We start from the raw sequence: 27,335 nt of genomic DNA, 5'->3' as shown, positions 1-27,335 counted from the left end.
TCTGTTCTTTTGCATTTGCTGAGGAGTGTTTTACTTTCAATTATGTGGTCAGTTCTAGAATAAGTGTGATGTGGTGCTAAGAAGAAGGTGTATTCTGTTGATTTGGGGTGGAGAGTTCTGTAAATGCCTATTAGGTCCTCTTGGTCCAGAGCTGAGTTCAAGTCCTGAATATCCTTGTTAATTTTCTGTCTCCTTGATCTGTCTAATATTGATAGTGTGGCGTTAAAGTCTCTCACATTTGTGTGGAAGTCTAAGTCTCTTTGTAGGTCTCTAAGAATTTGCTTTATGAATCTGGGTGCTCCTGTATTGGGTGCATATATATTTAGGATGTTTAGCTCTTCTTGTTGCATTGATCCCTTTACCATTATATAATGCCCTTCTTTGTCTTTTTTGGTCTTTGTTTGTTTAAAGTCTGTTTTCTCAGAGACTAGGATTGCAACCCCTACCTTTTTCTTTTTGCTTTCCATTTGCTTGGTAAATATTCCTCTATCCCTTTATTTTGAGCCCATGTGTGTCTTTGCATGTCAGATGGGTCTCCTGAGTACAGCAGACTGATAAGTCTTGACTCTTTGCAATTCACCAGTCTGTGTCTTTTAATTGGGGCATTTAGCCCATTTACATTTAAAGTTAGTATTGTTATGTATGAATTTGATCATGTCATTATGATGCTAGCTGGTTATTTTGCCCATTAGTTGGTGTAGTTTCTTCATAGTGTCAATGGCCTTTACAATATGGTATGTTTTTGCAATGGCTGTTACTGGTTTTTCCTTTCCATATTTAGTGCTTCCTTCAGGAACTCTTATAAGGCAGGCCTGGTGGTGACAAAATCTCTCAGCATTTGCTTGTCTGTAAAGGATTTTTATTTCTCCTTCACTTATGAAGCTTAGTTTGGCTGGATATGAAATTCTGGGTTGAAAATTCTTTTCTTTAAGAATGTTAAATATTGACCCCCCCAGTCTCTTGTGGCTTGCAGGGTTTCTGCAGAGAGATCCACTGTTAGTCTGATGGGCTTCCCTTTGTGGGTAACCAGACCTTTCTCTCTGGCTGCCCTTAACATTTTTTCCTTCATTTCAACCTTGGTGAATCTGACAATTATGTGTCTTGGGGTTGCTCTTCTTGACGAGTACCTTTGTGGCGTTCTCTGTATTTCGTGGATTTGAATGTTGACCTGTCTTGCTAGGTTGGGGAAGTTCTTCTGGATAATATCCTGAAGAGTGTTTTCCAACTTGGTTTCATTCTCCCTGTCACTTTCAGGTACACCAATCAAAGGTAGGTTTGTTTTTTTCACATGTTCCCATATTTCTTGGAGGCTTTGTTCATTCATTTTCATTCTTTATTCTCTAGTCTTGTGTTCATACTTTATTTCATTAAGTTGATCTTCAATCTCTGATATCCTTTCTTCCACTTGATTGAATCGGCTACTGATACTTGTGTATATTTCACAAAGTTCTCGTGCTGTGTTTTTCAGCTCCATCAGATCATTTATGTTCTTCTCTAAACTGGTTATTCTAGTTAGCAATTCATCCAACCTTTTTTCAAGGTTCTTAGCTTCCTTGCAATTGAGTTACAACATGCTCCTTTAGCTTGGGGGAGTTTATTTTTACCCACCTTCTGAAGTCTACTTCTGTCCATTTGTCAAACTCATTCTCCATCCAGTTTTGTTCCCTTGCTGGTGAGGAATTGTCATCCTTTGGAGGAGAAGAGGCATTCTGGATTTTGGAATTTCAGCCTTTTGCACTGTTTTTTCCTCATCTTTGTGGATTTATCTCCCTTTGGTCTTTGATGTCGGTGACCTTCAGATGGGGTTTCTGTGTGGATGTCCTTTTTGTTGAGGTTGATGCTATTCCTTTCTGTTAGTTTTCCTTCTAACAGTCAGGCGCCTCTGCTGCATGTCTGCTGGAGTTTGCTGGAGGTCCACTCCAGACCCTGTTTGCCTGGGTATCACCAGTGGATGCTGCAGAACAGCAAAGATTGCTGCCTGTTCCTTCCTCTGGAAGCTTTGTTCCAGAGGGACACCTGCCAGATGCCAGCTGGAGCTCTCCTGTATGAGGTGTCTGTCAACCCCTGCTGGGGGGTATCTCCCAGTCAGGAGGTACAGGGGTGAGGGACCCACTTGAGGAGGCAGTCTGTCCCTTAGCAGAGCTCGAGTGCTAAGCTGGGAGATCCACTGCCCTCTTCAGAGCCAGCAGGCAGGAACATTTAAGTCTGTCGAAGCTGTGCCCACAGCCACCACTTCCCTCAGGTGCTCTGTCTCAAAGTCTGTCAAAGCTGTGCCCACAGCCACCACTTCCCTCAGGTGCTCTGTCTCAGGAAGATGGGAGTTTTATCTATAAGCCCCTGACTGGGGCTGTTGCCTTTCTTTCAGAGATGCCCTGCCCAGAAAGAAGGAATCTAGAGAGGCACATTGGCTACAGTGGCTTTGCTGAGCTGTGGTGGGCTTCAACCAGTCCAAACTTCCCAGCAGCTTTGTTTACGCTGTGAGGGGAAAATCGCCTACTCAAGCCTCAGTAATGGTGGATGCCCCTCTCCCCACCAAGCTCAAGCATCCCAGGTAGACTTCAGACTGCTGTGCTGGCAGCGAGAATTTCAAGCCAGTGGATCATAGCTTGCTGGGCTCCTTTGGGGGTGGGATCCACTGAGCAAGACCACTTGGGTCCCTGGCTTCATCCCCCTTTCCAGGGGAGTGAACGGTTTCATCTCACTGGAGTTCCAGGCGCCAGTGGGGTATGAAAAAAAACTCCTGCAGCTAGCTCTTTCTCTGCCCAAATGGCTACCTAGTTCTTTGCTTGAAATCCAGGGCCCTGGTGGTGTAGGCACCCAAGGGAATCTCCTGGTCTGCGGATTGCAAAGACTATGGGAAAAGCGTAGAGTGTACCATCCTTCAAGGCACATTCTCTCACAGCTTCCTTTGGCTAGGGGAGGGAGTTCCCCGACCCCTGGTGCTTTCTGGGTGAGGCAACACCCTGTCCTGCTTCTGATTGCCTTCCATGGGCTGCACACACTGTCTTAACCATTCCCAATGAGATGATCTGGGCACCTCAGCCGGAAATGCAGAAGTCATCTGCCTTTTGCATTGATCTTGCCTGCGAGCTGCAGACTGGAGCTGTTCCTGTTTGGTCATCTTGCCAGCCACCTATTTTTCTCTTTTTTTTTTCTTTAAAATAACCTTAGCATACTGTACCTTTTTTCTTTATAAAAAATTTTGATTATTGTGTAATAACACTTAGGTTAAAACACAAACACACTATAAAGCTGTACAAAATATTTTCTTTCTTTCCATCCTTATTCTCTAAACTTTTCTATTTTAAAATTTTATTTTTTATTTTTTGCTTTTAAACATTTTGTTAAAATGAAGACACAAGCGCACATATTAGCCTAGGTCTACACAGGGTCAGCATCATCAAGACATCATTAGGTGATAGAAATTTTTCACCTCCATTATAATCTCATGGAACCACCATTGTATATACAGTCCATCTTTGAGCATCAACAGGAGGTGTGTGACTGTACCTCTAAAGATGACCACAGAGTTGTCAGAATTATGCTAATTCCTACTTCAGTTTGTTTAGACTATTTGAGCTGATGTAATGTTTCCAGTCAGAAGACAAGAATAGAATAGCAGTGTACATTCTGAAAGCCTTATTTTCCTTTCTCCTTGAGGGTTTCATAACCTAACTTGGCATAATAGATCTCATATGTTGGGCTCAAACTGCATATAACGCTATATTTATGCCTTATATTTGTACCCCCATATTTATACCTTAGTATAAAACAAATGAAGGAAATAAATGCATATCTTCTTCTCTGATTGTTACCCAGAATTATATAGATAGCTTCACATTGTTTGGTTGGCAAGAAGAATAAATACAGGCATGTATTTATCCCCATGATATGCACTACATACAAATTTTTTAGTTTTGTCTTCACAAAAACCCAATGAGTTAGGTATTGTCTCAATTTTTTAATTGGATAAAATGTGGCTCTAAGGGGTAAACAATGATGAAGTAGCAGAATTTGCATTTAGATCTGTGATCTCTGACTGCAAAGCCCATTCTGTTAGTTCCTATGTAATACAGGCTGGAGCCTACTGGCTTAAGAGAGAGCCATGAAGCTCCTTTTCTGCTTTTCCATTGTTAATGCAGCTCTGCGGTACCTGAAGTACTGCTCTGCATGAAGGAAATGATGTACCTTTTTGTTGCTTGTTTTTTTTTTCCTTTAAATTTATTTATTTATTCTCAGCTTTATTGATATGTAATTGACCGATAAAATTGTGTATACTTAGTCTTATAATGTGATGTTTTGATTTATGCATACACTGTGAAATGATTACCACAACTAAGCTAATTAAAATATCCATTACCTCACATAGTTACCATTTTTGTGTGTGTATATAGTGAGAACTTTGCTACTCTCTTGGGAAATTTCAAGTATAGAATACATTGTTAATAACTGTAGTCACCATGTTGTACATTAGAACTCCAGAACTTACTCATCATATAATCAAATGTTTGTATCCTTTAACCAACATCTTTCAATTTCCTCCATTCCCTAGCCTCTGGCAAATACCAGTCTACTCTGTTTCTGAGTTCCACTTATTTGGATTCCACATGCAAGTGAGATCATGCAGTATTTGTTTCTGTTATCTGGCTTATTTTACTTAGCACAATGTCTTCTACGTTCATCCATGTTGCCACAAATGACAGGATTTCCTTCTTTCTTAAGGCTGAATAATTTTCTCATCCATTATGCATATTTCTCATTCATTATATAGCTCATATCTTCTTTTTCCATTCATCCCTTGATGGACACTTAGGTCCCTATCTTAGCAATTGTGAATAATGCTGCAATGAACATAAAATGCAGATTTTTTGAGACCCTGATTTCATTTTCTTTGGATATAAACTCAGAAGTGGGATTGCTGAATCAAATGGTAGTTCTATTTGTAGTTTTTGAGGAATCTCCATATTGCTTTCCATAATCTGTCTACCATCTTATAATCCCATCCACAGTGTACAACTGTTCCCCTTCTGCACATCATCATCAACACTGATTATTGTTTGACCTTTTCATAATATTTATGCTGACAGGTGTGAGGTGATATATCACCGTTGTTTTGATTTACAGGAAGGAATGTATTTTTGATGTATTTAAACACTAACTTCTTTCCTCTGGCTTATGTAAAATGCAGGTACTTTGGGTATTATCAATAAAATACAGGCTCTAAATTTGTAAGAAAGGAATCTCTGAGTGCCATGTGTCCCCCTAAAATATTGATTGTTAATTAACATTCACTATTAAAATAGATGTAACTAAGAATATGAACCATACAGGAAATTTATTAAGTGCTTACTCTATGCTAGAGTATATCTTTTGCCAAGATACACATGGCATAAAATAGAAAGAATGTCCCTCAAAGATTCTTAAGACTATAGTCTTGGGAAACTAAACTCTTGAGATAATTGTATGAAAAAGAGTCTAACACATCTATAAATAGCTGCCTACCTTTCTCTAAACTAGTTAAGAAAGGGTCTAGTGAAAACATGGGCACCATGTAATCTATCTTGTAAGATTCAGAGTGCCTGAGATAGAGAACATTCTAAAATTTTGCAGAGAGAAAATAAAGGAAAACAAATTAAAAGATGAAGGAATACTATTATCCATGTAAGTCTACGGTCAGTAAAGACACTCTTGGGTATGAACAACTCATTTTATCCTATATGAACTTCTTTTAAAGTAATCATACAAATATATACACCCAGAAAAATGAAAATTCAACAAGAGAGAGAGGAGTGGGATATCTGAAACAGCAATGAACAAAGAAAACAATGGAATCAAGGCTAAAATAGTAATTGTGTAACCTGGCTATGAAACAATGTAATAATTAAGGATCTATCAGACAAAACATATATAAAATGTAAAAATATGGCATATTCATAATATAGAATTCTATCTATACTTAAGTTTAAAGTAAAGGTGATGTGTATTGTAGAATGTTTAGTTAATAAAATACAGGTCATATATCTGAATATGCTAGCAGAGATGTTTCTCTAAGATATTTTGTTAATTGCAAAATATGATACCGTGTATGTAAGATATTTATATATGAAAAAGAATGAAAATAGGAGCAATATATACTAAAATTTGAACAGGTTTTACCTTTGTGGGGGGTGAGGGGGTGGGATTGCGAGGGAGCAGGGGTTGATGATGAAGAAAATATTTTACATTTTATTTTATAAGAATCTCCTATAAATGTTTACATGCTTTAATAAAGCAATAATTAAATTTATTTTATGTAAATATTTTAAAATAAAATAAAATATTTTATATACAATAAAAACTTTTCATTATTAAAATGACTGTTTAAAAATAAAGGATATATGCTATGGAATAGGAAAAAGTAACTTACCAGTAGTTATCTTGGAAAAACGCTATTTGAGTTTCCATATCTCTTCAGTAAGCTGAAGACTTTGGTATTGACCTCAGAGTTAGTGAGTGTGTGCGTGTGTGTGGTCTAAATGTAATGCAATGCCATATGTAAAGTGCTAATTACAATGTCAGGGATACAGTGTCCCCGTACCCAAGAGTAGTCAATATTATGCAACATGTATTCAACATAGGTAGCCATAAACCACTAAAATGAAGTTGTAATTATAGAGCAATGCTAGTTTGTTGGTTACTTATTCACTGATGAGCAATGCTGCTTAAGCAATAGTTTTTTTTTTTTTAATATTTTTTTTTGTGTTCATACATTTGGTGAAATAAATATAAAATTTTCAAAGCAATCTTGAGATTGTTTATATTGAATACTAATATAGATCAACAGTAAAACATGCAGGTTGGCAAAAGTTAAAACATCTCATTTCTCATTTATAAAAAGAGGTATACAAATGTTTGGAGATACTTCTAGTTGAAGATTGTTTATATAAGGAAGTAAACATTTTGTCATGTAAGGCCAGAATAGTTGAAGTGGGAGTGAAGTCGAGAAGTGGTTTTCCCCCCCAAATGGTGTCTTTCAACAATGTTTTCAAAGATAATATATTGACATTATTACTATAAACCTGTTATAAGATGATATTAGAACAAGCAGTGTGTAATTATGGTCCCAAGACATGTAGAGGAGGAGCTAGAGCAAAGTGTGGCAACTCTTTTTTTTTTTTTGATACAGAGTCTCCCTCTGTGGCCCAGGCTGGAGTGCAGTGGCGCAATCTCGGCTCACTGCAAGCTCCGCCTCCCGGGTTCACACCATTCTCCTGCCTCAGCCTCCCGAGTAGCTGGGACTACAGGCACCCGCTACCACGCCCTGCCAATTTTTTTTGTATTTTCAGTAGAGATGGGGTTTCACTGTGTTAGCCAGGATGGTCTTATCTCCTGACCTCGTGATCTGCCCGCCCCGGCCTCCCAAAGTGCTGGGATTACAGGCGTGAGCCACCGCGCCCGGCCAAAGTGTGGAAACTCTTCATGTGCTCACACTTCCACCATCCGATGGTAGTTTTTTTGCTCTAGCCCCAAACTCAGGTTGTGTCCCAGGTATGCTCTTTGATATTAGATCTAAACTTGGTCTTTGTTTAAGGCTGAAGAAAATGACCCTTGTCTTTGCTCCTATTTTTATATAGTCTCAAAAGAATCATGCATTTTGAAATGCATACACTTACGTTAAGAATCTTTATTTCTCAATGTTCCTAAAACAATGAGACACATAAAATTTGTGCAAATGGTATCATTGAACTAGAGAGCAAGGTCCCCCTTGGAATGGGCATTGGCCACTTTTGACAGGGAAAATTATACTCAGGAAGTATATTTGGTGTTTTCATTATAATATAGAAAATGTTTTTAGAAAAAGTTTCACATGCTTTGCCTTTTTGAAATTGGATTAATTAGAAGTTGTCAGGGTTTTTTGTTTGTTTGTTTTTTTGTAATCATCTTTATGCCATAGTCCTTACCACTTCTGATGATCAACCTGGCTCCTCTTCTGCCTGTCCTCAAAGTGCTAACATTTTTAAAGGTATTCTTAGCATACTTCTTTATTACCACACGTTACTTGCACAATACCATCTACTCATAATACAAAATCAACATCACCATCCCTCTCATGTCTCCAGACCTTCAGATCCTTGTTCCCAATTTCCTAGTGGATGGCATCACCAGAATGACTTCCCACAGGCACTTCAACTCCTAATATTTCTATGAGATTTAATTTTATTTTCCAGCCAACTTGTTACTACTGTTTTCCTTACAGATGCAAGCACACTTTCTCAACCTTTTCATGTTTTTATTTAGCCAAGAATCATCAAGCTGAATTAATCCTACCTCTGAATTGTCTCTTAGATCCATCATTTCTTCCTCTTTTTCTCTGCTACTGCTTTGGTTCAGGTTCACTTCTTTTTCAAATGAAGGATTGGCAATTAGTTATTTAACTAGTCTCCCTTCCTTCAAGGTCTCTCTCTGTTAAATCACCCTTCAATGTCTACTTAGCGATTCTTCTAGAGCCAGGATGACCTACTTAAAAACAAAACAAAATGAAATGTAGTGACTCCCTGTTTCCTGTAAGATTAAGTTTAAATGCCTCAGCAGCACTTACAATTTGGCCCTAGCCTACCTTCTACACGTTTTTGGCAAGCTCTTCTATTTCTCCTCTAAAGTAATGCTCCCTAGGGTTCAGCAGTAAGAAGCTATTTTCTTTTTTTCCACGTTCTTTATTGACAGGTGAAAATTGTATATAATTATGGTGTACAGTATAAGGCTATGAGATATGTATACATAGTGGAATGGCTAAATCAAGCTATTTACCATATGCATTATCTCACATATTTATTTTTTGTATGTGGTGAGAATGTTTAAAATCTACTGTTTTAGCATGGTATCACTTATATGTGGAGTGTAAAAAAGTTGAACTCATAAAAACAGAGTAAAATGTGGATACCAGAGACTGGGGGTGGGGTTAGGTGGAGTAGAGAGATGTTTGTCTATGAATATAAAATTTTAGTTAGAAAATAACAAGTTATTTTTCGTTGTTACATTTGATGTGTCCTTTCTCTGCTCTGTGCTTTTGAACTGTCTGCTTTCCCCCCCTCCCCCCCGGCGAGACAGAGTCTTGCTCTGTTGCCAGGCTGGAGTGCAGTGGTGCGATCTCGGCTCACTGCAACTTCCATTTCCCGGATTCAAGCGATTCTCCTGTCTCTGCCTCCCTGGTAGCTGGGACTATAGGTGCGTGCCACCACGCCCAGCTAATTTTTTTTTTTTTTTTTTTTTTTTGTATTTTTAGTAGAGACGGGTTTCACTGTGTTGGCCAGGATGATCTCGATCTCTTGACCTCTTGATCTGCCTGCCTCCGCCTCCCAGAGTGCTGGGATTACAGGCGTGAGCTACCATCCCGGCCCTGTTCTTTATTCTTGGAAGAACTCCTCTGGCCCATGCACTAGCTGTTCGACTACCAAGCCTCTTTTATGTGCTACATCTAAGGATCATCTCTTTTGTTATACCTTCTCTACCTTTCAACTTTGACGATGACTGCCGGAATGTTACACATAGTGCTGGTCGCATCACACTGTGATGGCTTAATTGATGCCTCCAGTAGATTATAAACTTCTTGAGAGCCAGGACCATGTGCCATTTATGTTTGCATTTCTTTATTCCATTCAATATTCATGTAGTCTCATGATACAGCTATTTTGTAAATAGGACAAAAGAAATTGGAGTTGTTAGTATTGAACAGCTCTGGGGACTTTGCTAAGGAACCTTCCTGGTTTTTCCAGATTTACATTCTCTTTTAGACATTGCCCTACTCCCTTCCCAATCTAAGTAAAAAGCAAGGACTGAGGGAATAGGAATATTTAAGACAGTGTTAATGATGATTACAGCTGAAACCTGTTTTGATTCTTTACCCACACTGAGATGTTCCAGAGAGGCTTCCTGACAGCACCGCTTGAAGCCGTTCCCATTATATCACTGAAGGCAAATAATTCATTGCATTTGGAAGCTAAGCTATTTCATAGCTAAATTTATGCTCATCCTTTGTTAACTTGCGTTCAACCACTTAACTTTACTTGCCATTTTTTTTAGATAGTCACAGCAGCACTTTCAAAAATAAATGCTTGCTTTCTTTCCTTTTCAGCATTTCAATTCATGTTTGTTTAGAGTTCAATATATATCGATGCTATCCTTAATATAAATTTAAAAAAATATTTTATTGTGGTATAAGCACTTAATGTGAGTTCTACCCTCTTAAAATTTTAAACTGTAAAATACAGTACTGGCTATATGTACAATGTTGTACAGCAGATCTTTAGAATTTATTTCAACCTGATTACAACTTTATGCTCATTTTCTCTCCATTTTCTTCTTCCCGCTTTCCCCGACAGCATGCTTTGTTTTGAATTGTTTGCTTTAAGCTTGTGGTTATATTGAAGGGAGATTTTCTTTCAAGAATGCTTTATGCTTTTAAATCCAATTACAAATTAATAATTTACATAAAATATTATGTAGTGAGATTCAGAGGTAAAAATATCTGGTGACAACAGCTAGGGCTACTAATATTGAACAGTGTTCCAGGTACTGTCCTTAGTAATTTAAATGGAGTGCCCTATTTAATGCTCATAACAGCCCTGTGAAGAAGATTGATATTATTCTTCTATTCCCTAGAAGAGAGAAACAGTGAAACTTAAACAAGTTAAGTAACTTGCCCACATCTCACAGCTGTTAAAAGATCAGAGCCTGGACTGGGATTCGGGCAGTCTGACTCCAGAGTGCATGCTCATAATTACTACAGCTGTGGATAACATAATTTAGAACTAAACATTTTCTATTCTACCTGAAAATCAGAGGTTTGTTTGCCTGTCAGAGGAGTCTTAGCATCTTTTTGAATAGATTGATTCTTCCTTCTTGAAACCATATTCACTACTTCCATGTTTTCCTTTCATTCCCCCATGCTACTGGTAAATTGAATTGTAAATCCCTCTTCTCCTCCTTCTTTGGGATAATTTCATTACTGCTTCATTAGCCAGTGCATCATGAAAGCATCTCAGTATAGCCCTGTGCTTATGCTGAGATGTAAGTACTAAGTCACTGCTAAATGCATGCCTTTATTTATTCTTTTTGCTACACAAACAATGGGAAATTGTCTATATAATTCCCGGCAAAAACAAGAGAAGAGGATACACATGTATTTGTTTTATACTGAGGCATAAATGTAGGAACTGTGATAAGGGCAATGCTTATGTAACTAGGCAAGTGCAGATTCAGATGTTTAATCAATTAGATTTTATTAAAACACACACACTCTCCCAAATCCAAAGGTATGTATTATTTTTACTGATTAATGTTAGTTTTAAATTTTACATTATAGCTACTCTGTGTTATAGAAAAACAGCATCTTCTGAAATGCAATACCTTCAGAAAATTAGTGGGAAAGCTGTAGTTGTTTTATTAGCTTTATAACTGTAATGAAAATACTAACTCTGGAACTGCAAGGGATTATACTTTTGATGTGAGAGTAAGCATTTTTTTCCTTAATGCAATGGCTTTATTGTCAGGATAGATTGGAAATTTAATGCTTTTTCCTTAAGAAAACTTATATATTCCTATACATAATCCTCTTCTCTCAAGGAATATTTTTCCTCTCAACTTTATCCTACTAGAAATTAATATTTAATTCTTATTAAAAATTGCTTGTGCTAAAGCAACCATTTTGCTGTTATTAGTCATTTCTACTGTTTGAATGTAGTCCATTTCTGGGATAATATTTTGGTATGAAGAAAATCTGTAAACAGGAAAGAGTTTGGGTACATAGGGGAAAGAAGAGATAGCAAAGCAAGGGTTGAGCAAAAGTGAAGGGGAAGTACTTAAAACTAATAAAATGTTGGCAGCAAAGATAACCTTCTCTCAATTTCCTATATTTTCCTCAAGACTAGTAGTGGCCATCTGATAGCCATATTTGACTCCACATCAGGGTGTTTGCTCTTTGTGGGTAGCTGACACTTTAAAAAGACTGACTGTATACACGAGTCTGGTCTGTGTTTCTCTTAGATGTGACCTTGCCCCCACAATAATCCAGAGTCTAATTCTCCATTGGTCAGTGTTATCTATTCTTCCTTCATCTCTGCACACAATGACCCTCTGCATCTTTCCATGAAGCCATTACCATTGCCTCGGGGATCACAGCAGATGTAACTGTACTCAAGCTAGCAGCCTGAAAGAGTTGACAGTTTTTTGGTTACCTACTCAAAGTTTCAGTTTTGACTTTTCAGGGTGCTGTCACGGGATATGAACGCATGATGAAGTTGCCTGTTATCTCAGATGCAATGAATTTTCATGGAGACAAACTTTCAGGGTTTTTAAGCTCAGCATTATTAGGAAGATTACAGCTTCAGCTGGTATTCTTTCTGTGGCGAGAATAGTCCAACTACACTCACATTACCTCAATTTGAAGAGGGCAAAGAGGAGACTACTTCCTGGCTTGAAAAGAAGGATTACAAGATCTAAGAGCTTTTGTTCTAGTTTAGATGACCAAGGTTCTCTGCATCCATGTCCCTGGGGAGCCCGTTCCCCCCCGCCCCCCAACCCCACCACACACACATTCCAAGCACTTGGCTGTGTAATCCTGGGAAAATCTTCTCCCAGACAAGATCTCCATATGTATTATTTGGGTTCTTTCTCTAATTGTCTTCAAACATCACCTTAGTATTCACAATAATAGCTACATTTATTGAGCCCTCTCCAAATGCTAGCCACTGTCCTGAAGGTTTTACCTGTTTTAACTCATTCAATCCTCACAAACTTATGAAGTAGATATCATATTGCCTACATTTTCCAGATTCAGAAAACAGAGGCAGAGGGAATTTAAGTAACTTGACCAAGGGCACACAGGTTGGCAGTGTCAGAGCTGGGAGGGAATTCCAGGGAGTCTGGCTCTAAAATTTATGGTCTTGCTCCCCAGAGATTGAGAACACATCCTTTCAGCAACAAATGGTTGACTAAAATGCTATTTTCAGGTCACATTTGTATCCTAACATGAGTCCCACACAGCTAAGTCTAGGGAAGTGTCTCTGGAACACAGTTATAATTCCTAATGGGCCTGAATTTTAAAAAGCTTTCCAGGAATGACCATTCATTGTAAGAACAGTTTGGAAGGAGAATGGAGGGTCCAATGAAGCTGCCGAGTAGTAATCAGGCTGGTATCTGAGACAAGACTCAGAAATGGTTCTCCAGGGGCACGGCAATATAAGTTTATTGTGAAATGTGGCTTTTTAATGGGTGGCTGGGGACTCCATTCAACAGCCGTACCTTAAACAGCAAGTCCGCATGTTGAGTGGTTTACTGGTATTGGCTATTTTAGTTCCTGTGGGTCTTTAGTTCTGTTAGCTCCTGTCCTTGATTCTTCCACGTCAGGATAAGAAGTTACTGCTTTAACTATAGGCCAATGTGGTCATTGTGGTCACTGGTTCTTCTGTATCTCTGTGCAGTTTGAGATAAAATTCTTTCCTAAGAAATAATCTTGGAGTCCTAGGAGAACAGTGTCTGCATGTGACTCTCATAATCTACCCTAAAGTGACCTCTCAGTCATTGACCGCATGTTGTTGGTTTTTCTAGACTTGACAATTACTAAAAGTCACTTTTCTAGACCACATGATAAGCCCTGCAAGGTAAAAAATTGTCTTATTCAATATATTCCTTGCTTATTTATAGGTGGTAGTAAACATTGTTTTGATCAGTTAAAACATAGTGGAGTCCTTTTGCAAAACTAACTTTTCTAATATGACTATAATATGGATAACTAAATAGTCTAAAGGGTGTCAGTTGACATATGTCTGAGAATCACACAGTTTATATTTATTTCTTCTAAAAAATGGGATACATGTGCAGAATATGCAGGTTTGTTACCTAAGTATACATTTGCCATGGTGTTTTGCTTCACCTATTGACCCGTTCTCTAAGTTGCCTCCCCTCACCACTCCACCCTTCAACAGGCTCTGGAGTGTGCTGTCTTCCTCTATGTGTCCAGAGAATCATACAGTTTTAAAGCTTAGGGTAACTTTGAAATAGAAAAAGAATGTAATGATTTATAAAATTTGATTTCAAAAGTTTGGATTTTTGTGCTAAGAAGTAATTAGTTTGGTTTATATTTGAATTCATTTTGCTTTATTCATGCTGGGTGGCCTTTTCTTCCATTAACCAATGGTTTTATATAATTTTTAGGTCATATTTAGTAGTTTTTCCACCCACATCTCCCTTCTTCCATTGTTATACAAAAATAGAAGTATTTTATCACATATTAATAAATATTGGCCAGATGCTGATGGTGCTTTTAAAATGTAATTATTTAATTCTGAGACTCTGGGAAAGGGGGCTTGAATCTGTGCTTTGGGTGTTCTTCTCAGATGCGGTGCTTTTTAAAAAAGAAGTGTAATTATTTAATTCTGAGACTCAGAGAAGGCTTGGATCTATGCATTCGGTGTTCTTCTCAGATGCAGAGATGTAAATGCCATTTTTCTGTTCTGTTTTCAGGTCACATGTGCCAATTTAACGAATGGTGGAAAGTCAGAACTTCTGAAATCAGGAAGCGGCAAATCCACACTAAAGCATATATGGACAGAAAGCGGCAAAGACTTGTCTATCAGCCGACTCTTGTCACAGACTTTTCGTGGCAAAGAGAACGATACAGATTTGGACCTGAGATATGACACCCCAGAACCTTATTCTGAGCAAGACCTCTGGGACTGGCTGAGGAACTCCACAGACCTTCAAGAGCCTCGACCCAGGGCCAAGAGAAGGCCCATTGTTAAAACGGGCAAGTTTAAGAAAATGTTTGGATGGGGCGATTTTCATTCCAACATCAAAACAGTGAAGCTGAACCTGTTGATAACTGGGAAAATTGTAGATCACGGCAATGGAACATTTAGTGTTTATTTCAGGCATAATTCAACTGGTCAAGGGAATGTATCTGTCAGCTTGGTACCCCCTACAAAAATCGTGGAATTTGACTTGGCACAACAAACTGTGATTGATGCCAAAGATTCCAAGTCTTTCAATTGTCGCATTGAATATGAAAAGGTTGACAAGGCTACCAAGAACACACTCTGCAATTATGACCCTTCAAAAACCTGTTACCAGGAGCAGACCCAAAGTCATGTATCCTGGCTCTGCTCCAAGCCCTTTAAGGTGATCTGTATTTACATTTCCTTTTATAGTACAGATTATAAACTGGTACAGAAAGTGTGCCCTGACTACAACTACCACAGTGACACACCTTACTTCCCCTCGGGATGAAGGTGAACATGGGGGTGAGACTAAAGCCTGAGGAATTAAAGGTCATATGACAGGGCTGATACCTCAAAGAAGAAGGTCACATCTGTTGCCTGGAATGTGTCTACACTGCTGCTCTTGTCAACTGGCTGCAAATACACTAGTGGAAAACAATCTGATGTAATTTCTGCCCAGTCAGCTTCATCCCTCAGTATAATTGTAAATCATCACAGGTTTTGAAGTCACACCTGAAGACATGCTCTCACATATAGAGGTACACAAACACACTGTCATGCACATTTCAGCTTGCATCTATCGTGATTCCTGTTGAGAGGGCTTTCATTGTCTGACTCATAATGGTTCAGGGATCAACTATCATCAAACAGAAGGATTAACTAGACGGAGAATGTTTCTAACACTTGCTGTTATGGAAATCTCTTTTAAAGTCTTGAGTACATGCTAATCAATAATCCCCACTCATGCATTCCTACTGCTTGGAGTAGCTGTACTGGTAAATACTACTGTAGGAGTATCTGCTTGTTAAAATGGAAAAATGTGTCTTTAGAGCTCAGTATTCTTTATTTTACAAACACAACAAAATATAGTAACTTCTTTCCAGCATACAGTAGGCACATTCAAGGTGGTCCAAGATGGCTCTTTTTTTCTATGAAAGGGGCCTGTTCTCAGTAAAGATGAGCAAACATTTGGAATTTACATGTGGGCAGACATTGGTATAACAACTTTCATCACCAATCATTGGACTTTTGTGAAGTTGAGACCAGCTAAAGCTGCTTAAAATAAGTTCTGATCATTATATAAGAAGGGAAATGCCTGGCAGACACCATGTAAGTTATAAGTGTCTGTCTTATCTTTACTACACATATTGTAACAAATTCAATATCCTAGTCTTCATTTGTATGAATGGTTTGTATTGTACATAGTTTAACCAAGTGTTATTTGAGCTGCTTATTAATATTAACTTGTACTTGTCTCTCTGCTTGTTATTGGTTAAGAAAAAAGGATATGAGGAATTCATTTTATCAATGTAGCTGTGAACTCCATTAAAAAGACAAACTTAATGTACAGAGCATTTATTCAGATCAAGTATTGTTGAAAGCTATACATATACAACATTACAGTCTGTCTGTATTTAGATATTTTATTTCTGGACAAAATGAAATGTACATAAAAATAAAACACTTAAAGTTGAGTTTCAATATGTACTTGTGTAAGATGGTGATTTAAATGGTTCTGACAAGAAGAATGTGCTGGAATATGGTCATGGCTTTGCATCTCTAAATTTGTACAGAACTATCTAAACTGCTGTTAGTTGCCTAGTCAAAGCAACTTAAGAGTTTCAATCTGAACCCTGGGGAATTTGTGGCATATAGAATCGCACACATTTTTGGTTTGCTGTCATGCTATTCAAGAATACCAAAAATCAATGAACATAAGGAGATAATTGAGGTCTCCTAAATTAATTATATGTAGTTGAATTATTTCCTGACCAGTCTTTATTTAGCAGAAGAAAAGAAGTGAAGGCATTCTTTTTGCTTTAAAAGAGTCAAGATGCCTGAAGATTGTGGCTGAATTTTCCTGATTATACTGTAATAACTCAACTCAACTGAAGAAATTGTGATAACATTGGAGGGCTTCAATGCTCAATTTACCTATAGCAGATTGGATATATATGTATATATATAACATTGTTTATGGACATTAACTTTATTTTAAAAAATAATTGCTGTACACAATCTCAGCAAAATAACCAGATGAAAAAATATGTGAGGTGATCAATTTCTAAAGCCACGAATTAGGAATCGGAACTTGAAGTGTTTCAGAGGTTAACAAAAGATGTCAAATTAAGAACACAAATTCATTATCTTCCCCTCATGGTACTTAGAAATAAGTCCGTTTTCATATAGAAAATAATAGAAGTACAGCAAGAGAAACAAAACCACAGAGTTCTAAAGTGAGAACTCACTAGCCGATTTGATTAACGAGAGTCAACTGCAAATCGAACACCCATTACTCTGTTAAATGTCCATTTCTTGAAATGCTGCAAAATATCTAGATGACCATTTATATCAATATATTAATTAATTTACCATGGAATTTAGAAGCTACTGTCAGAACAGCGTCTCTGGCACAATAGGCAATAAGAGCTTAATGAGTCCTGGCTACTGAACATACTTGTCATAGATTAAATCTTGTCATTCTGGAGTTTATTTATCAAAAGTCATTACTTAGTTGGCTCTTAGCAAACATGAGAGTAAGTGAGAAAGGAAAAAAATACATATATTTTTAAAGGATCACTTGATTAGTGGACTATGACTCTCATTGTATGGTCTAACCTGTCATTTTGTAATCCAAAATTCAAAGTGAGATAAAAATGTGCTTCAGTCTCCAACCCTCTATATTGCATTCTAACCTCCCAATGAAATGTAGCTTATACAGTTTTATAAACACAGAACACAGTTAACTAACATTCATAGACTGAAATGTTTTACTGAGATTTTCTTTAGAAGAAAAACAATAAGAAAAGATGTAGCAAACTTCCAACAAGCATTTTGATTTAAAAAAAAATCCAAACCTTCAGGACCCTTATTTTGGGCCGGTAGACACTCATCCAGAACTTTTATATCAACAACACATCTATCTGTAATAGAGAAAAATTATTATGATATAGAACTTTGATTCAAATAAATGTATTTGCACCCATTATATTCTTCCTTTCTTAGACACAGAAATGGGTGAAGGAAGGTGATCAATATCAAGATCAAAGGCTTAGAGGAAAACTGTTAGATCCACTTGTTGTTTAAACACACTGGTTGAGTTTTAACTGTGTTAGAAAATGCTTTTGTTATTTGGAAAAAAATAAACTTTAAGCAATACTAAGAAAATAACATTCTCTAGAATCTTAAATGTTATTTCACGCCTTTGTTGAAGTACAGCAAAAAAAACTTTCCAGGTGGAAATGGTTAGTATCTGATACAAACCATGGGTTTGTCATCTCCTATTGTTCATTTCAAAAACAATTTAGTAAAATCAAAATTATTATAAAGTAATGATTGTTGTAGCTTCTTGCCTCATGGAAGAAAATGATACAAATTACTGGTTTATCTATTTATGAAACAAAACAATGAATTGTCATGTTATGTTCTCAGTTGGGCATTTTTGGGTCCATGATTCTTGGGAGAATTTCTCTGAACAGGTGGAAGGGCATCCCTGGCACACAGTAAATTTCTGGAAGTGATCACTTTGCAAGTAATTGAGATACTTGTTAAATTTAAAAGTGTGGACTGGGAATCTTTAGGTTCCTACATTTCAGCAATAAATTGTAAGCCATATTTTTGCACAGAATAGATTAAAAAATCATGAGAAGCCTGAGAAAGTGTTTTCTTTTCACTTTTTTTTCCCACTGCTTTATATGTAAGAAGCAGCCTAACCAATAAACAGCTCTTTGGAATAGCAATGTCCATCTCCACCATCAGCTATGAATGCCCAGCTTTAGCCTGAAACAAATTCTAATGGCTGTAGTTAAAAACCATTGGAAGACTTGGTGGATCTACCAGTTTTAGACCTTTATTTACCTGTTCAACTGTCTATTTATTTTACATTTATTTCATTTACATTTTTCAAATAAAATGCAAATTAGTATATGGATTCAAAAATTGAAAATAAATAATTTGCATAAAATTATGACCATTTATCGAATCTCTAGATGACAAAATTGAGTATAGGCTGAATCAAATCCTGAAAAACTTACTGAAAGGTCTGGGTTTTCTCAGGAGTTCCATGCATGTGAAAGAATGATTGCGGGGGTTGGGTATGTAAGACAAACAGTCTAAAACTGCAGTGTATCATTAAGTTTTATATGCAATGATACCGAATATTTTACTTAACAAATTTATAATTTGTTTACTAGGATGGGAAAGACAGAAACCTCCTAATAAAAGCTTTACTTAGGATTTGCTCCGTGAGCAAGGTCTAGAGAAACAGCCTTAAGTTAGGGGAGTACTAGTGTCAAGCAACTACCCAGGTGTCCAAAAGTACTTTTATAATTCTGCATCAGTGATAACATGCCTTTTATCACTGATGGTTTGCAAGATCACTGTAAAGCTCCCAGATGTGATGACTGTGGAAGACTTAGAGACTTTGTTGGTGGCTGGAGTAGTTGTTGCCATCAGAGGCCAGGTGTTGTTACCCAAAATTCCAGCTACTGAATTAGACATACAGCTCTGTTCACATGCTCACTAAAAAGTCTCTGGCTTTTTATTTCCTGATCTTGGAGTTCAAAGGGATAAATAGAATGCAATTCTTCTACTCAAACACAAGAGTAAACTTGGCCCTTGTTATTGTGATAATTTAAAGAAATAATGTAAGAAGTTGTTAGAATTCAGCTATTGCTGAGTAAATGCTTCTTCTTCTTTTTTTTTTTTTGAGATGGAGTCTTGCTCTGTCTCCCAGGCTGGGGTGCAGTGGTGTGATCTCGCCTCACTGCAACCTCCTCCTCCCAGGTTCAAGCGATTCTTCTGCCTCAGCCTCCCAAGTAAGTGGGATTACAGGTGTGCACCACCACATCTGGCTAATTTTTGTATTTTTAGCAGACATGGGGTTTCACCATCTTGGCTAGGCTGGTCTTGAACTCCTGACCTCATGATCCACCTGCCTTGGCCTCCCAAAATAGGTATTTTTTTAAATAAAAAATCTACCATTGTTTCTATTACTGCTAAAATTTACCATGTCAATTTTCTGAAGTCCAGTTTTATTACCAAAATCAATTTGTTTTGCATTTTATAGCAATTTTTGATAGAAAGCATGGCCAAATGACATTGCCTAAGCAGGTTAAAAATATTCACAAGCTTTGTAAGAGAGGTAAACAATTGCTATTCTCTTTTACTAATCCCCTTACCCAAAAGAGAAAGGCGACAAGTCCATGATAATGGCTAATATTTGTTGAACACATAAGGGTGGACCATTTACTGTGCTAATCTGTTTCTACCTATTCCCTCACTTAAGCATCATGACTCTGTAAGGAAGGTGCTCTCATACCTGTATTACAAGAGGAGACAGATGCTTAGAAACATGAAGTAACCTGCCCGAAGTAGCACAGCTCTTAAGTGATAAATCAAGGAGTCAAAACTCACCTCTAGACTCCAGACACTGACTTTTTAAACTGTTACTCCTCTTTGTTACTCTATTTTCAAATGGAATTGAAGACACTTCTATACAAAATTAGCACATTTAATGTAAACATAAGCATGGTATCATTATATCGAAAAGAGATGAATAATTCATTTAACTCATTTATTTTTCTTCGGCTTTTCGCTATTTCTCATATTTGCTCAGGTCCCCCTCATAATCCTGTGGCAAATTTCAGCCCTGGTGGCTCTCAGGCAGAAACCAGCTATGCAATGTAGTTGCCTCTGCCAATACACTGCTGTGGTAGCTAGCATTGTTCTCCAAACTACCTTTTATAAAATCGTTCTTGATTTAGGGCCAGAGTTGTTTCTGAGCTTGATACATATGAAAGTTGCAGGTTAGGGATAAATGGAGCTATAATGTAATTCAGAATTACCCAAGATTCCTTCATAGGAATCTCATTTCAGGGAAATGCTACTGCATGCTTAGGAAACTTTCAGCAATGTGACTTAAGTTGTCCTCAAAAATGACTCAGGTAATTTTAATGTGGCTTTTTTCAACTTTTTAAATTTTGTATCATAGTCTTTCTGCCCTTCTGCGACAGGCTTTGAATTGGGTATTCTCACAGAGTCGAAACAAAAACACATGAGGGTATTTTCTGTAAAAAACTTAAGTGAGTTGAGGATCCTTGAAAAGGTTGCTCAAACCCTTTCTTCTGATATGTTTCATTTTCCTGCTTTCAAGGTTTTATTCTTAAACACACACACACACACACACCCAAAATGGTAGCAACTTGTTTACTTTACTGTCTCAAGTTTCTTAGAAACCCAGCTCTATAAACAAACACAGGAATTGGAATACACTGAATGCTTTTGGCTGCTGTGCCCTGGTACTCTGACTGTGACAGTGATACTTATAGTCACTTATTTTTTTTAAGTTACTCATGTTTTGCTCATGTATAAAATTAACATTCTTTAAGAGAACCATAAGTGTGAAGGCAACTTATACTCCATTATGTTAAGTAGAATCATGTTCAAATTCTAGCATGTTATAAATAATCTATGAACTCAATGTATGAACTTTCTGTTATTAACTGAACCTGGTCACCTTTTCATTTTTCTCCCAATTTTAGAAAAAAGTGAATTTTATTAAAATGACACATGTTCAAGTCTAAACTATTTCACTCTCTATAAATTACAAAACACTACAAGTTTAGTTGAGCTTAAAATGATCTTCGTTTTCTTTGGTTCACAGGATTTTTGTTTGTTTCCATCAGGCATTTGTGAGGTATTATTCATGCAGTTACTTTTATTGGGGCCTTTTGCAGTATGTGCCCCCAAAATCCCCATACACACATTTACCTATTTGTACCACGTGGGCTTCCCCTAACTTAGGCAACTACAGCTTTCCACATTCAGGCCTTTGCTGTAGCAGAGCCAAAAAACAAATAAGAAAATTGGAAATTCTTGGCAAATTTATTTTGAAAATTTGGTAGAGCTAATGATCTTGACATAAAAAGTTTTTCTGTTTATTGCTTTGTTTTCTTTCCACTTGAGTTATGCATATCAAAAGGAATGTCTTGAAGCACAAGGATATAAATTCTGCATCATATCTAATAGAGTTTCTTGGAAAAAGTTAAGGTCATGCAGAGCCAGTTCCTCCTCACTCATTCCACCAACTCAAAATAGGTGTTCTGTATTCACACTGTGAAGAAAAGGAATTCACTAGTGGAGGCAAGATTATAAATGCTGGGGTGGCCCTGGGAAAGAGCCTTGACCTCTTGGGGCTTTGGGATCTGACAGCAGGGGTATACTTCCTCCCGGAATGGAATATGGGGAAACAGCAAGTCTTGCAGCAGAGTTGAGATGGCTGTATGGAGTAGCTAGGCCATTGGGAAAGGAGTGTCAAAAGTCTCATAAGAGCAGCAGGAAGTTTTCTGTTGTAGCAGAGTGGCATAAACTTGATGAAGCCCAGAGTACCAAAGAGGCCTTGAGATTGGAACAACAAGTATTTAGGAGCCATCTACCAGATCTGACTGCTGCAGACTAGATGGGATGTGAGTTTCTGGGAGGCCAGTGTGGGCCCATAGTGATTGAGAATTGGGTGCTAGCTTCTGCCAACACCATGGCATTATATATGCCCTGTGAAAGTTGTATGCAACCTTTGGAACAGGTTCGAATAATCCCTAGAGAGATTGAAAATGACTTCGATTGGCTGAAATTTTGTGTGTTCTCCATCTGATAGAATTTGGGTTTAAGACAAAAAGTTAAGTTACAGAAAGGTAAAATTACTTTTTCTACAGTTGATTATGTGACTAATTAACATTAACTAGATGTCATTTTATTCATTTGATGGAATTTGATGGTATATATTTTGGAAAAAGTAGAATGGTAGCACACTGTGAAACAGGTTTTAATATAGAGACACCTATATTGAAGGACAAGGTAGTCTATTAAAATGTAGAGAGGATTTTGCAACCTTTATGATGTTTCCCATCCAATAGAAATTCAACATCTTAATATTGGCTTAAATAATTTTCATAAGTAATGGTTTTAGATTCACAGGACAATTATAGAAGCATGAAGGAGATGGGTTGAGTGTAAATATGTTTGCAAATCACACCTTCAACATTCTTTCCCCTTCCCCTTCTGGAATGGAATTTTTATACTTTGTGGATAAGTGTAGAAATTAGTTTCAAACACCGACATACTGAAAGGAACAGAAGACTTTTTACACTTTGTGGATAAGTGTAGAACTTAGTTTCAAATGCTGACATACTGAAAGAAACAGACGTTTTAGGAAATCTTACACACCTGTGCTATGGAGATGCATTTCCCTGGGAATAGGACTCAACCTAACTCATCAGTTACACATCTAACACTCTTCTGTTATACCAGACTATACTTTCTCTACTCTCTCTGAGAGGTCCTACTTGTATAATTGTAAAATCATGTTTCTATATTAGGGTCATTGTCTATACATATGTCCCAAATTCCTAAATTTCCACAGATATAGTAAAATTTCCATTGTCTGGTAAATTTCTATTGCCTGGTAAATTTTGTTTTCTTTGGATCACAGGATTTTTGTTTTGTTTTCTTCAGGTATTTATGAGGTTTTCCTCACAAATATACATTGCTATAGTAAATTTCCATTGCTTGGGTCTCTGAAATAGGACATGAAGGAGGCCAAGAAGGAGACAGAACTAAGCCATTTGTGTAACTTTCTATCTTAGCATTCATGTATTCATTTGACATATATACTGAATGTCTACATGTGTCATGTGCCAGTTTAGGTACTAAGTATACAGTAGTGAACAATATAGACAAAGTCCCTGCCAGACTTAATGGAGCTGAGAATCCAGTAAGACAAGATAGCAGTCACTAAATAAACAGTACATCTGGTGGTAGTGAGTGTTATGAAGACAAAAGAGAGGTATGATGTAGGGGTTTATTAGTTTCTTTTTAATTGATGGTTTGGAAAGGTGGCTTTTCTATTCCATGGTAACATTTGAAGGAAGTGAGGGAGCTAGTCATAAGGATATCTAGTACAAAAGCATTCCAAAAAACAGAGCATAGCAATTCCAAGTGTCTGAGACAGGGACTCACTTGATGTGGTTTTGTTGAAAGGCAAAAGGACCAGAGTAGCTGGAGCAGAGTGAACACTGGAGAGAATCTTAGAAAATTAGCTAAGAAAGGGAGCAGAATGTTGGCTTTACTTATAAATGTAAAATAAATATTCAGAACTAATGCTATTACCTGCCTTACCTTTATGGACCACTCTGCACTGTGGAAAATAGATTGTAAGTGGAAAGGGTGGCTGCAGTGAGGCAAGATGTGAAACTAGCATAATAATACAGAGGAGAGATCATGAGGGCTTATATTTAGACCACTGTGGTAGCAGTGTGAGTAGTGAGGAATGATTAGATTCTCCATATAGGACAAAAGTGGAGCCTAGGATTTATTGGCTGAATTGGTTATGATGTGTGAAAGAGCGAGTTAATGATGCCTTATTTATTTTTTATATTCAGGTTACAAATAAAGATAGATGCTTTATAAAAGCAAACATTCGAAAATCTGCTTTGACATTAGTAGAAAGTTACAGATGTTCATGCCCCCTTTGATCTCTATTCTATTACACTTGATCTATCTCTTTGGAATCCATAGAAGGGAAAATTAATTTTATATTTTGAATACTCTATATCTTCTTTGGGACCATTCTGACAGTCACTTAATTGCTCTTAGAAGCATTATGAGATTTACACAGTTATTTTCTTTTGATACCATTATTTAAAAATATATGAAGAACTCATTCAACAAGTGTAAAACTTGCTTTATATTCATCCATTGTTGAAAATTTGAGAGAAAATTTACTATTAAGTAAATTGAAAGGGACAAGTAAATAAAAAAATAGAACATGTAAATTTATGTTCCATTTTAAACCATCATTTCTTATTCATATCTAAGTAGATCTACATATAACCTGCCAATAGGACAGAGGTTCTGAATTTGACTTTTATGGAGACCATGAAACTCCCCAAATTGTGCATATATTCCTTTTTCTTGGAAGAGACATTCTATTTTCCAACATATTTACGAAAGGGGTTTTAAAAGTAAAAAAATGTTAAGAACAACTAAATTGAATGATTAAGGAAATAGAAAATGGTTGGTGGGACTGAAGCTACTCGCTAATTAGCTAAATTAATAAAGGAAAATTTTGAAAGATTTTTGGAGGATTACTTAAAAAGTATTATTTTATACTTAACCATCTGCAATTAAAAAATTATTTTGAGGTGGCTGGACGGTTATAACTTTTATATATTTTAAACTTCTGAATAAAAGTTCAATGAACAATACAATAATTAATTTAAACTTAAAATATTACATCATCCTAAAGTGTCTGGAAACATACTTGGGGCATACCTTAAAATCAGGTGTTGTCACCACAATTACTTGTTAATCTACAAAACCTTTTCAAAATCTGTGAGCGCTAACATTGGTCTTGTACTCAGGTTTCCCTGAAATGTGCAATTAAACTGAAAACCAGGAAAGAAACTACAAATCATACAATGGAAAGGCTATAATAATCTGTTTGTCTAGAAAAAATTGATTATGTAATTGGGCATGCCATTGTACACTGGCTAATACATTTAATTCATATTGATGTACTTTAGTGGGACAATTGATTCAAAAGTATTGTGCTTGAAGATTAAATATGTAGAACTGATATTTACTTAGAAATGTAAATATATGTGGTGGTTGAATACCCCGCTATAGCCATCAGTTAATGTTGACTCTCCTCATACTATTGTTTAAAAACAAAACAAAATAATAACAAGTTTAATTGTGTCATTTCATATGTGAAAATTGATATTAATATTTATAGGCCTCTGGGATAGCATTTAGTATTCTGTTGTAGAATAATAGTTTGGTAGTTATAACAGTTAAGTGTCTTAAATACTATATGTATCCTTTAATATATTTCTGCTGATAAGGGATCCTCGGGACGATGTAGTTATCAATGCCAAATAAAGACTACTGCAGGAATTAATAATTGAAACACTTATTAACTGTATTTGTATCTTTTTTTTTTACAATGATGTGTATTTAATTTGATGATAACATTATATGATATTGACTATTTCCGGCATATTTGAATGGCATAAACCTGACTTTCAAATTTGTGGTCAGCTCATTTTGACTTATATCTTTCTAGTTGTAAAAGGTGTGTTAGTCTTGAAAACAAAATGAAAATAAATGTATAAGGGATACAAAGTTGTCTTTAACTCTAATATTTATATGCCTAAAATTCCTGAGTTAGCAACGAACTTTAAGCTATCGAGTGTTCTTTTCCGGCACTGCTGTAGCAGACAATGACACTGTTCTGTCTATGTCACTACTTTCCTTATCACTGCAGTCCACATTAGCTCAATTTCCAACTGCCAGCACATGGATTTCTTTCCCTGAAGGCTTTCTTTGTCCACTGGAGCCTGCTCTGCTAACTGTACAGCAGGACAGAAGTGCTCAAGAAATAATGCTCTTTGGTACCCAAGAACAGGCTTCTACAAGTTACCAGAGAAGTCCTCATCCAATGATCTCAAGAGGGATACCTTTCATGTGTGTATTGTATACAGATTCACCAAACCCCACAGTAGTAACTTGCTTGATGGAACACACTTTACTAAACTACTTTTTTCTGCTTCAGATATTCACTTCCTTACTTCTTCATTATTAATGCCTCATATAATCACCTTTAACATAAATTACTTTCATTCAAATCTTTGTCTCAGGAAATGCTTCTAGGGGAATGGACACTAAGATATATATAGATTGAAAAAAATTTATTTGATCATTATATTTGCTCTCAATCACAAACATAAGATGACATCTTTTGTGAATGTGGATTTTAAAAATCACATTTATCGAGGTATAATTTACACACAATAAAGTACAATCATTTTAGTTGTACAGTTCAATAAATTTGATACAACTATGTAATTTCCTTCATTATAATCAAGATATGGAATATCTCTCTCTAAAACATTTCCTCATACCCCTTTGTAGTCAACCCCCATGATCCCCAACATGTCCTTCCTCACTATCGATTAGGTTTCTTATTCTAGAATTTTATATAGAAGGAATCATAGAGTATATACTCTTTTTGTCTGGCTTCTTTAACTCTGCATTATGTTTTTGAGATTCATTCATTACTTTTTTTATAAATCAATAGGTTTTACTTATTGCTAAGTAGTATTCCATTGCATAGAAATGCTACAATTTGTGTATCCATTTGTTTGTTGATGGACATTTGGATTACTTCCTGCTTTTGGCTATTGTGAATAAAACTGCTTTGAATGTTTGTGAACAAGCCTTTGTGTGGACCTATGTTTCATTTCTTTTGGGTAAATACCTAAGAAGGGAATTCTGGGTTGTATAATAAGGGTATGTTTACTTGTA

General features: G+C 36.6%; 1 protein-coding gene across 1 annotated transcript in view; it reads left to right on the top strand.

Annotated features, from left to right (window-relative positions):
- Positions 1-16,456, top strand: part of NXPH1 (neurexophilin 1) — a 58,267-nt gene extending 41,811 nt beyond the window's left edge. The window contains exon 2 of the mRNA XM_017848578.1: positions 14,500-16,456. Within this exon, the coding sequence (XP_017704067.1) occupies positions 14,500-15,261 (762 nt within the window). The 3' untranslated portion in view covers positions 15,262-16,456. The remainder of the gene's footprint in view (positions 1-14,499) is intronic.
- Positions 16,457-27,335: the final 10,879 nt, after the last annotated feature.

The sequence above is a fragment of the Rhinopithecus bieti genome, unplaced genomic scaffold (assembly GCF_001698545.2).
Source record: "Rhinopithecus bieti isolate Rb0 unplaced genomic scaffold, ASM169854v2 scaffold_30888, whole genome shotgun sequence".
Lineage (NCBI taxonomy): Eukaryota > Metazoa > Chordata > Mammalia > Primates > Cercopithecidae > Rhinopithecus > Rhinopithecus bieti.
The sequence above is the reverse complement of the archived record's forward strand: the minus strand, read 5'-3'. Positions and strand labels throughout refer to the sequence as shown.